The 12,538-nt window shown below is 52.1% G+C and overlaps 1 protein-coding gene across 1 annotated transcript; it reads right to left on the minus strand.

Annotated features, from left to right (window-relative positions):
- Positions 1–1,322: 1,322 nt before the first annotated feature.
- Positions 1,323–10,598, minus strand: TAFA3 (TAFA chemokine like family member 3). Its single transcript, XM_058716180.1, has 6 exons — positions 10,518–10,598; positions 9,222–9,275; positions 7,781–7,896; positions 6,951–7,100; positions 5,944–6,068; positions 1,323–4,837 (listed from the first exon to the last, which is right to left on the minus strand). The coding sequence occupies exons 3-6, from the start codon at positions 7,893–7,895 to the stop codon at positions 4,826–4,828; spliced, it is 402 nt and encodes a 133-aa protein (XP_058572163.1). The 5' UTR covers position 7,896; positions 9,222–9,275; positions 10,518–10,598; the 3' UTR covers positions 1,323–4,825.
- Positions 10,599–12,538: the final 1,940 nt, after the last annotated feature.

Consider the following 12,538-nt stretch of genomic DNA (forward strand, 5'->3'; position numbering starts at 1 on the left):
GGGGAAGGGAGGAAGTGGCAATCCTCTCCAGATAGATCATCACTACCACCTGCCTTTCTACTTGAACTCTTAGCCCTCTCTTATATATTCTGGGGGTGGGTAATGGACTATTGATCACCCCTTTTACAAATCTGTAGAAATACTCTACCATCTTGATTAGAATGTGGGGGTAGTTAAGAATAGTTGATACCTAGCTTTCTTTTCCAAACTTTGGAGCCTCTGTCCACATTTTGAGATGGGGAAAGTCCCATTTAACATACTGTTACCTATATAAAGAGCCTAGCATGATGCTTAACACATGGTAGACATTCACTAATAGAGGTGATGATGGATTGCCAAACACGTGGATCGATCCAGACTTCTAAACGGTTGGAACCCTCTCCCCCTAAACCAGTCTAAAAAGGAGCTTGTAGCCTCACGTAAGGCTTAAGAGGTAGTTGCCTGGTCCTCCTTATGCCCAGTCTACGTGACTATTACAAATACAATGTCTAGAGCCACCTGAGTCCAGTAGCTCCTGTACCCGTGCACACACCCAGATCCACAACCCACACTCAGGGATGAATCGCAAGCCCAAGGAAGTCAGGAACCAGCTTAGCTGCTCACACTGGGGGAAGAGAGAAATGAGCTTTCTCCTGTTCTGAAGTCACATCTCAGCCACAGAAGGTGGAGTGGGAACATGCAGTCGTGTGCTGAGCCATGTGTAGCCAGCATGCCTGGTCTGATTTGCAGGCTGGCATCTGCCTTCATTAGTCAGTCTCTGTGCTAATCTAGTTTTTATATATTTTTGAGTAGCAGCCTTGTTTGTGGGCATGGAGATACTCCAATCCACAGATGCACAGAAACACCAGCAGCATATGTATATACACAGGACATGCAGTTACTTTCCTTAAGTTTAAAAGCAGAAGCTACATGAATTTGGAAAATATAAACTGAGCTGACTGACCTGGGGTGTGATAACATGCTAAGGAAGCATTCTTCTATTTCAAAGTCTTTCTCTTGGCCTCTTAGCCTTTGTGACTTCATTTCTTCCATTGTTAGGTCTCGCAAGTGGCACCGGAAAGGGTTAAAGGAGACAGAAGCACAGCCTCCAAGAAATCCCAAACCCAGAAATACACAACCCAGAGTTGTCATTTTCCAGATTGCAGGCACGTACTGAGAAAGATTCAATTAAAACACTAGGGCTGGGATTGGCAAAAGTTTTCTATAAAGGGTCCGACAGTAAATATTTTAGGCCTTCTGGGACATATGGTCTCTTTGCAATGTCTCAGTTCTGCTGTCCTAGCAGGAAAGTAGTCATAGACAAAACAAACAAGTGAGAGCAGTGATGTTCCAATGAAATTTTATTTGCAAAAGGAGTCAGTGGGCCAAATTCAGCCCACGGGCCTTAGTTTTGCAGTCTACCACACTAGAATCTAAAGAAGCCAGAAGTCATCAAGACTGGCTTCACAGGTATTCCAAAGGTTGATAGGGCCTTCACACTATGTCCTCCAAAAAGGACAAAAATCAACTATTTTGGGTGTGGCATCAGTTTTCTTCTATTACGTGCTGTGCCTTGATATTTTGATGTTCGTCTGAATGAGTTATCCCAGTCCCTCCTTTTTGTCTTTACTTCTCTCTTTCTGTGTATATTTCTCTAAAGGCTTCCCATTCTTCATTCTGTCCCCTTGCACTCACAGGGTTTGGAGACTTTAGAATAAGACCCCTTCACATCCATCCTTGCTACAATCCTGGCTTCTTTTCAGGTTCCTCATCTGTACTGGAGTACAGAGGCACGTAAAGAACACTTGTCTGGATCACTGGGTAGGACATACTGTGTGACTTTGAGCCAATCACCTAACCTCTCTGAGCCTCCCTTTCCAAATCTGTCAAATGGAAAAGTTGCCTCATTGATCTCTAAAATTCCTTCTAGCTCTAAGCTTATGATTTTAGGAAGCTTCAGCCTCAACCTGAGGCAACTGTCTGGGACCATTAATTATGATGTCACTCTCAGACCTTAATGAGACTGCCAGGAGGTCACAGAAATTAGCCACATGATCTCTGGTAGTCAGCAACCTTCCTAAGGCCTCACAGCTGAGGAGGTGAGGATACCAGATAATGTGAGAGAATCTGGAGAGTCCAGCCCACTGACAAATGACTCCAGGACCCCTATGCTCCAGGAAAATTAGTTTGCATTCCTAAACTGCCTTTGAAGTTGCTACAAAACGTGCACTAATATTGACTTAGTTGGAAACATGACCCTAGGGAGCTACTGTTGGAAGTGGGAGGCTTTCTTTTCTCCACCACACCCTCTTGTGTTGTGTGGAGCTCCCCTGGCTGTGTAAGGGACACCCCTCAAAGCCCACCAAATAAATATATGAGTAGGTCTTGAGGAAATGGAGGCAAATTCCAGCATATGCCAAAGGAAAGAGGCTTTTTCTGTAAGCAGAGATGAGGGACATCAGGGAGGGTCAGGGAACCAGGACCTTGGGTGAGGCAGGAGCAGGTGGAAGTTGGCAGTTGAGGTGGGGGCAGTGGGGGAATTTAACACAAAATCACCCCCATTCTCTTGGTTCATAGTCCAGTCGTTTGTGGATGCAGCAGATGGGCAGGGGGCTGGCGCCCTCCCTCTGCCTCCTGGACACAGTCTGAAGGGATGGGGAGGGAGTGGAGAAGCCCTCCTGGTCTCCAGGAGAGCAGGCTCTTATTGTCTGACTCTGCTAAAGCTGCCTCATTTGTAGCCTAAATAATTCACTCACCAATCTCTCAAGGAACATTAGAAGAAAAACAAAGCCCAACTCAGCCCTCATGCTCAGGTTCCCACTGCAGGCAAGGCAGGCCAGGAGGCTGGCAGGCAATCCCAAGCTGCAGAGATGGCCTGCCTTCAAAGTTTCATCGGATAGGCACCCTTCCAAAAATGGCCTGGGGTCTGGTTTTGGACAGCTTTTTGAGCTAAGAATGGTTTTTACATTTTTTAAAGGCTTTTTAAAAAGACAAAACAAAACAAAAAAAAACAGCAGCAAAGAAAAATAGGTCAGAGACTTCCAGTGGCCTGCAAAGCCTAAAATAATTGCTATCTGGCCCTTTCCAGAAGACTTGCCAGTCCCTTAATCCATTCCCTGGTCTTGAAGGAAGTGATGACAACCTCTGACCTATTCCTTCACTTACCCCACTCCCTGACACCACTAGGTGCAGAGATTCAAAGTTGGCAGAGTTCTGATATTTACAGTCTAGTGAGAAGCTGGCATCATTTCCCACTCCATTACCAAAAGCAGAACTAAATACAAACACGAAGATAAACCCTCGGGTAGGGTGAACAGTCTTGGTTTGGCTGCTTGGGGAAGAAGGGAAAGAAGCAGGGAGAGGCTGAGCCTCTCAACCCATCCTCTGGGGGGGAGAATTCAACATTGGTCTCTGCTGACACCCCTCCCCTCGAGCTCCACTCCCTTCCACACACGCCCTGTGATCCTGGTGATCCCAGCTGATCCCAGCTCATCTTCACAGTCACTGAGCCTGTAATTCTTTTACTGATGAGATATCCAACTAGCCCGTATCTCTGAGTCTCTGAAGCCTGCGTGTCATTCTGACTCTGACAAACCTCAATCCTGGACAGAGTCTCCATCCAGCCCTGCAAGGGCTCCTCTACTGCCCAGCAGGGCCTTTGAAGGGAGAGGACTGTGACCATCTCTGGACTCCACCCAGAGCCTCTCCTGAAGCCAGAGCCTCTGGGAGTTACATACAAGCCTAAGCATTCGGGGAAGGATGCGTCAGCCTAGACAATAGGGCTGCCAGCTCAGAGTGTCTCAGGTGTAACTGGGCCAAGTGACCTCTGGGCTGTCATGGGGGCTGTTAGTAATTTTGGAGGCTGAAGGCAGAGTGGAGATCCGGTGGTCCCACATCCTAGCATCTAGGTATTCTGGATTACTTCAAATAACAAGGACCCGCTCTGGCGTCTCCCAAGAAAAATGGTGCTGCTCTCCTGCCAGTCCTTTGCAGGCTCCTGTTCCTGCAAACATGGAAGGCCCAGGTTGGAATCCCACATCCAGGCTAAGTGAAAGGTCTGAGAGATTTGGGAGCCCAAATTGGGAGATCTTGACCAATTCATCTTAGTCTCGGGGACTCAGCTTCCTCATCTGTTGAAATAAGCAAACAAACAAAAACCTGAGGTGCTTGGATGGTGGTAATTTTAAGGTCCTGTCCGTCCCATACCCAATGAATAGCCCAAACCAGGCCACACCTCTGCAGAAGCTTTGCTGGAAAGTTGACTGGCTTCATCTCAGCTTTCCTTCCCCAAGTCAACCCGGTCCCATGCAAATGAGATACAGCTGGTCTCTCATCAAGGGGAGGGGGTTTCCCCTCAGCATGTTGGCAGCTTGCTGGGTGTTCAGACCCATGTGAGGGAGGGAAGTGGAGGGGGGTGGATGTGACCTCTTGTCTTCATGCCTTGTGGCGAGGAGGTGGCTGAAGGGCTGTGGGAGTCTCACCCTCGCACCCCCAACAGGCCCACAGCATGTGACCCGGAAGCCGCACACAGTGTCTTAACCTAAATTAGCTCAATTGTCTTTCACAACTCTCCAATTTGACTGGACATCCCTCAAGGGCAGGGATGGTATCTTGACCTTCTTCTGGGTCCCCCAGGAGAACCCAGCACAACACTAGGTATGTGGCCGGAGATCCGTCCTTATCGGCTGAGCAACTCAGTTGAAATGTCCCTGGAAAAAGTGATCTTGCACTTGGCACAGGGCGTGTGTCCAGGTAAGTGAATCTCCATGTTTGCTGGCTGATAACGATACCATTCTTCAGTCCAGGGCTCAGTCAAGCTGTCTTGTCCAGACCGTGACCCCAGGAGCTATCTTGTGACCTAGAGAGCGGGTGATGGGGGAAGGTTAGAGAAGGGAATGCCCAAGACTCCCCAGGAGATGTAGGTCATATAAAGGTCATTGCTGTTGATCCCTTATCCCTAAAGCAGTGCAGGCTGGGAGAGCATGGCTGGCGTGGCCCACACAAACATAAATCAAGCACCCCTCACCACTGCTTGCTTCGGAGTAGCTAACCAAACTGCAAACACCGCAATCTATAGGCTATAAACCCAAACCTATAAAACAGTGACAAATGTCACGAGCTCTCTGGCGGGTCTCGCCGTCTTCCGGTCTTGACTATACTCAGGATGGCGTCTCCCTTGCCTGCTTGCAGACAGGATGCTCTGCTTTACATCTAGTCACACGTTTTCTTGCCGTAACTCCTCCTGTTCTGTGTCCTACGAATATGTTGCTCTCTTCAGAACCCTGAAGGCCACCTTCTCCTCTCTGTTTACGTGTCTGCTTGTCTGCTGTGTGTGGTGGTGGGAAGGGAAGGCAGAAGGCAGGCTTCTGGCTTGCCCCAAGTGTCACTGATCTGCACAAATGCTGATGGCAGAGCCATGCAACTGATTAGTTATGACACACATGGAATTGCTAATGAGTTTGATAACATTTTAATTACCCCTTGTTCTGCGGGGCAGGCAGCAAACCATGAAAGTAATAATCCTCTTGGGTGCTGTTGCAGTAAGATGAGAGGAGGACAGGTGTGAGCTGCAGGGAGTTAATCCCGGGGGTGGGGTGGGTCTGCAGCAGGGGTGGGTGGGCAGAGATTCCCCTCAGAATTATCTGAACAATTTCCTAATTCTCTACTTCGTTCTTAAGGACCTGCATTTTCTGGGAGTCAGACTCACCCTGGGAAGAAGAGGAAACAAAGGCATATGGAGCACTAGGGATTTGCCCAGGACACATAAGATTTCAAATCCAGAGGCCCTAACTCCAGTCCCTGGAGTCGACACAGTCCAGGGGACTGACCAGGGATGTGCCCACATGTTTCACGGATCTCCCCTTGGGATGCCGACAGCCTAGACTCCCAGGCTCCTGTGCCCCCGGTTCCAGCCCACGTGAAAGGGGAAGCGTAGGGTGGGGTGAAGTGGCCGTCGCTGGATACCTTGGTGGTTTTGACTTTGTGTCCGCTGCTGCAGCTCCATCCCGACAGGTCCGGGAGCACTTTACACTCCTCCCCCGGCAGGCAGGGCTCCATCTGACACCACCACTTCTGCAGGACGATGGAGGCTGTGGGAGCAGGAGGCAGTGAGGGCAGCTCTAAGCTGTCCTGGAGTACAGCGTGCAGTCAAGGGTGGGGAGTCTGTGCGGAATGAAGTGCAAGTTTGCACACCGCTGGCTGTGAGCCCTGCCTTCCCCTGTCTTTCCCCTACTCCGGGCTGCTCAGAAAGGCAGTACTCAGGCTGAGGCTGGGGCACACAACCGTATCAAAGTCAATCCCACTTACCCCTACGTGTCGCCAAGACAGCACGGGGCGAAGGCAGGGGAAGTTCTCCAAGGAACCCTTCAGTTGAGTCACCATGGCATTAGCAGAGAGGCACGGTCTTCAACATACCCATTTGGTGTATGTGAGCAAGTGTGAAAGGGCTCCACAGACCAGGAGTGCAAAGCAGGCGTGCATGTGAGCACAAGTGGGCACATTTACAACATGGTCACGTGAGTGTGAGCATACGAGCATGGGTGCAATCATGGGGGGGAGGGGTGAGTGAAACATCTGTGTCCATGTGAGGGGAAGGTCAAGGCCATAGGAGAATGGGCAGGGGTGTGTGTGTGTGTGTGTGTGTGTGTGTGTGTGTGTGTGTAAGAGACCTCGGAGGCGCAGGAGAGGTCAAGGTCTGGGGGAGCTAAGTGTGAGTCTGGCAGGATATGTGAGAGGATTCGTGTGACAGAATGCATCTGTGTAGCGCCTGGCAGTGAATGTGGATGAGAGGGAGGGACGATGTGGGGATGGTCCGTCTGCCCTCCTCCCCCCAGAGGTACCCAGCATTTGAGACTGATTGCCAAAGCCCTGGGATGGTATGAAACCATATCCCGAGCAGATGGTGTGGCCTAGACAGACCTCCTCATCTCTGTGATCGGGCCCTCCCCGCCGGGTCCCGGCCTCTCACTCACCGTCCACGCAGGAGGGCTTTGCCCGCGTGGTGCCGGCCACCTGGCCGGGAAAGCAAGAGCATTTGACAGTCTGGGAGCGCTCCTCGATGCGGTTCCGGTTGCAGCAGCGATGAGCGGCAATAACCTCGCAGGTGCCCTGCTTCACAAGGACTGAAGTGGCCAGACAAGATGAGGTGCCCAGCCCAGGCCTGCAACCCTGCTCCCCTCCCACCTGCCCTGCACATCCTCCAGGCCCTCCTCCCCGCCGAGGGGAGGGGTGTTCAGAGATTTCCAACTGCAGGGGAGGAGGAAACACAGGAAATCCTCCTGCTGCTTCAGTGTTCCTATCCTTCCTTCTTCCCCAGTCAGGCCACACTCAGCCCTCTTTGGCGGAGCCTGGCCCTTGGGTGGAAGAGAGGTAGGATTCCCCACCAGCCCCCACTTCCTCTGGTTTTGTCCGGTTGAGGGCAAGGGCCCCGGGGGCTTACAATGCGTGGAGAGGATCGTGGAGAGGATCATCCGCTTACACAGGCTTTAGCCATCCCAGAAGGAAAACCACAGAATTAGGCCAGGAGGCAAGACTTAAGCCTCCACCCCAGGGCCTCTCTCCCTGCAGAACACCTTCTGGCCTGGAAGGAAAGGTGAGCAAGGGGTTTGCCCACACCTTCTCTGGGCTGGGTTAGCAGAGGGGGGGTGGATATTCCTGGGCGAAAACCAGAGAAGGAGTCAGAGCCCCTAGAATCTGCACCCTCAGCCTCGGAGATCTGCCTGTGTGGAATAGGGTGGGGTGGTGTCCAGCTCTCCAGGCATCCTGAGAAACCCTGTCCCAGGCTCTGCCACCTCCCCCAAACCTGTGGGAGTTGGCGGCTGCAAGGAAGCTGAGGCAAGGAGGGTCCACAGCCAGGCCAGGTAAAGTGCCAGCAGCCAGGGGCCCGTGCTCCAGTTCTGAGAGGTCCTCTCACGCATCCTGCGGAGCGAAGCACACACCCTGCTCAACTCTGGGCAGGAGCTCCCCGCAGTCCAGCCCCAGCACCTCCGTGTCACGTGCTCTGGGAGGCACAGAGGTGGGCAGGACATGCACACCTTGTCCCCAGGCAACTCCCGGCCTGGCACAAACCATACAAAGTGGTGAGCTCTACAGTAGGGAAAGGGAGCAGGGAGACTGTCCTGCTGGGAAAAGCACGGACAGCTTTGTGGGGGAGATAACATTTAAGAGGGTGTTGAAGGATGAACCAGACATGGTCCCTTGGAGGGCTGTGACACAGAAGGAACCATACTGCTGACTCCCAGTTTTTGAGCCCTTGACCCAAGCACTTCACATACATGCTTTTGCAGCCTTCACAACTGTCCTACAAAGTAGGATTATTTGTACCTATTTGACAGATGAGCAAACTGATACTCGAAAGGCTGGACACAACCTAAACAGCCATCAATAAAGCATGGGCTAAATACATTGTGGAGCATCTGTACAAATGCAGTTACATCCAGGCAGCTATAAAATAGACTGAGGAAATGCTTTAGGTACTGAGCCATGCAATGATCTCTAACGATAATCCACCATTAAGGGGAAAAAAGCAAAGTGCAGGATGGTGTGTATTAAATGCATAAAAGGGAAAGATTATATATGTTGCTTAAATATGCATAAGCTAGCCCTGGAAAATGTACCAACGAAACATAGTAACATTGATTGCCACCAAAAAGGAGAACTGGTTGGCTGAGAGATGGAGGTAGAAGGGAGACTTATCTATTGCTTTTTTATTTTTTCGGGTTTTGAACTGTGGGAATGTGGTAGCAATTCAATTTAAACAGATTCAAATTAAAAAAAAAAAAAAAAGAAATGAAATGAAACTAGGGCTAATAGTTAATAGAAGTCAAATGACTGTCCAAGGCCAGGCAGCATGTTGGGTGGCAGAGGCCCAGAGCGCAGAAGCCTGCCCTATTCCTCCTGCACCACTTTGCTTCTCCTCTTCCCCCATCCTTGATGGGTCCCGCCTCCCATCTATCCCAGAGGAGGAACCGGAAATGGAGGGGATCCCAAGGAAGCAGAGGCATAGAGCAGCAGGGAGCTGCCCAGGCATAGAAGGAGCCTGGACCATCCTCTCTGCTGCACTGCTGGCCCCTTGGGACATTATTGGGGTCCCTCAGGTGTCAGCACCATCCTGGGAACACCAGAGGCCAAGCCAAATGCCAGAACTTTGGACAGAGTGCTTGATTTCTGTACCACCGCCCCCCCCCCCCCGACCCCCATCCCCACTTCAACTGTCTCCCATGTCAACTGTCTCCTCAACTCACCTTTTTGGGGATCTTTCAGCTTCTGTCTGCTCATCCACTGGCCTCAGACTCACTCTACCTGGACAAGTAAGAAAGACTCTTTGGGGCCTGCAAGGGTTAGAAGGAGCCCATGGTCCTGTAGGGGGTGAGGGAGGGCCCGGGTAAGGACAAGGGGTGGCACTGAAGTAGAGGCCAATTCTGATGCTTCAAGGTGTGGGGCAGGACACAGAGTCTCTCCTCTGCCTTAGGAATTCGCAGGGATCCTTGCAGACTGTGGGAACAGGTAGGGCAGCTAGCCTGAGCAACCTAAGGGTTCCTCTGCCCCATGGCGGGGATGGGGATGGGGGTAAAGCGGGGTGGGTGGTAGGCAGGGGTCTAGGAATCAAAGTTATCTCCGCTCTGGCCTTGGGGTGGGGGGTGGGGGGAGCTGAAGGCCAGTGAAGGATTCCTGAGCAGGCTCTGACAGAATTCTGCTCCAAGAGACACCTGGAAAAGACCCCAAGGTCTTGAATCCTTTCGTCTCTACCCCGACCCTCACTGCACCCCTGTCCTGGACTCACACAGAGCTGGCTCAGCTCTGCCACCCTCACCCCCATTTCCCTTCCAGAGGGCTAGAATGGGGTTCCTCTCAGTCTCTAGCCTCAGGGGCCCCAGCTCAACAGCTTCTCCATTTCTCCCTATGGCCTCTCATCCCTCAGCCTCTGAGGGGAGGTGGAGCGGAGGCAGGTGGGAAGGTGGGGCCCAGAGAGGACTATGGGGATGGATGGAGGAAGTGGTGCCAATATCCCAGGAGTGTGCTCCGCGGGCAAGAGCTTCCCAGAAGGTTTATCTCTTTTCTGAGTAGGTATCTCCTCTCCCCGTCGCCCTCAGGAACCTTCATTCCCATCATTACAAATCCAGCTTTGTCTTCTCTCAGGCAGTCCTCATCCCTTTTCTCTCTGAGCTGCCACACCCTCCAAGCCAACTCTCCCATGAGCCCTAAGACCCAAAAGATGGGCAGTGTGCATTTGGGCTGAGCTCTCTGGAATTCTATTCCCTCCTTCAGAGAGACGGTGGAGGGGGCGGGGAAGGGAAGCTTCTGAGATTTTCCTGGGCTTCCACTCTCCTGCCTCAGTTTGCCAGGCTGTTTTTCCCAAACCCAAGATGCAGGCTATGGGGAGGCTGAGTTAGCAGCCCGCATACCAGCGTGGAGTCGAGGATGTGGACAAGAGCCTTTAAGCTTGCACTGCCTTCTCCCGGCCTCCTCCAGCGCTCGCCCACTCCTCCAAATTCTGAGCCCCCACCCTCCGGATCTATCTGCCCCACGGCGGTGCCCACTTGCCTCTGAGTCCGGCACCAAGACTCCGAAAGGCGGACTTCGGGCCGGAGCGGCCGGCTTGGGTGCGTGTCGAGTCTGGAGCCCTGTGTCCCTCACCAAGTTGCGGCGTCCGGCAGGCGACGGGGCTCCGGCCAAACTGGCATCACGGTCGTGCCCGGCGCCGCTCCGCAAGGCTCAGGCGGGGTCCTTCCGAGGCTCCCGCCGGCAGGCCAGGGCGCGCGCAGCTGCCGCCGCCTCCCGGTCGCCGGGGGCCACCCCCGCTCCGCCAGCCCTTCTGCGGGCGCCACCGCCTCCTCTCCGACAGCTCCCGGCGGGCGAGCGGGCGGGCACAGGCGGGCGCAGCGGCCCCTGGCGGCCGACGGAAGAAGAGCGAGGAGGGCCCGGCAGGCCTCCGCCGCAGCAGTCCGGGTGAACATCTCCCCGGTGCAGGCCGGGTAAGCCAGAGAGGTCCCCGAAAACTCTCCGTCTTGTGGCTTCTGGGGGGGGGGGGGGCTGAGTGTAAGGAGGGATTGCCAAGATCTCCAGGGGGGTTGAGTCTTGAAGATTCTAGAAGTGCACTATCCAGAATGATGGCCACTAACCACAAGTGGTTATTGAAATTTACATATGGAAGTGCCTGGGTGGCTCAGTCGGTTAAGCCTCCAACTCTTGATTTCCGCTTAGGTCACGATCTCACAGCTGAGTTCAAGCCCTGCATCTGGCTCTGTGCTGACAGCCTGAAGACTGCTTGGGATTCTCCCCCTCTGGTTCTGTCTGCCCTTTCCCTGCTCATGCTCTGTCTCTCTCACTCTCTCTCTCTCTCTCTCAAAATAAATAAACTTGAAAAACTAAAAAAAAAAATAAATTTACATGTAAGTTGGGGCGCTTGGGTGGCTCAGGTGGTTAAGCATGGGACTTCTGCTCAGGTCATGACCTTACCGTTTGTGAGTTCCAGCCTGCATGGGGCTCTGTGCCGACAGTTCAGAGCCTGGAGCCTGCCTCGATCCTTGTCTCCTTCTCTCTCTCTGCCCCTCCCCCACTGTCACTCTGTCTCTCTCTCAAAAATAAACATCAAAAAAAATTTTAATTTAAATTTACAGATAAACTAAATAAAATCTAAACATTGTTTCTTTTTTTCAATTTATTTATTTTGAGAGAGAGAGAGAGTGCGTGTGAATGGGTACCTGCGCATGAGTGGGGGAGGGGCAGAGAGAATGGGAGAGAGAATCCCAAGTGGGCCCTGCACTGTAAGCCCAGAGCTCTATGCCGGTTAGAACTTACAAACCGTGAGATCTTGACCTGAGCACAAATCAAGAATCAGAGGCTTAACAGACTGAGCTACCCAGGTGCCCCTGAACACTTTATTTGCACTCACCACATTTCAAGTGCTCAATAGCTACATGAAACTAGGGACTACTGTACTGAAAAGATACAGAACATCCCCAGCATTGCACCAAATTCTATTAGACAATGCACTTCTAGATTGATATGTTAGCCCTCCACTGTGAAAATGTTAAAATCCAGCTGGGAAGAGCAAATGATCTTTGCTCCACCCACCCCGTCAAAATGGGAAAGTTCTAGCTGATGTCTAATCTAGAGGGTGTCCTTCCCTCTGTTCCCTTCCCACAACAGCAGACCCTTCTTCCCCAAAGAAACTGAGGCAGAGTGGAGCTGGAACCAGGTGGGAAGAGGCCACAAGCCAGCGGGGCAGTACCGGGGAGTGGGGGCGGGCAGCCCAGAGCAGGAGGAATGGTGTGGTCAGGGGCAGGAAGGACTAGTGAGGTATGAGGTAGAGGCTGAGCAGGCAGGAGGGCTGATAATTGGTCTCTATGGTTGATGGCTGTGAACCCCAACTTGATAGCCAAACTTGAGACGGTATGTTCATTATATAGGCTACAATATAATTGCAATTTCTAATTCTTTACAGGGTAAGATTTTAGATGTGAAAGGCTTAGACAAATGGAAGAAGGAAGTGGTCTGTGAATTTTTCTCTTAACAGGAGGAACACTCTTCTACTTTAAGAGGGCTTTGGGATTGGAGT

The sequence above is a fragment of the Neofelis nebulosa genome, chromosome 2 (genome assembly GCF_028018385.1).
Source record: "Neofelis nebulosa isolate mNeoNeb1 chromosome 2, mNeoNeb1.pri, whole genome shotgun sequence".
In the NCBI taxonomy this organism is placed as follows: domain Eukaryota; kingdom Metazoa; phylum Chordata; class Mammalia; order Carnivora; family Felidae; genus Neofelis; species Neofelis nebulosa.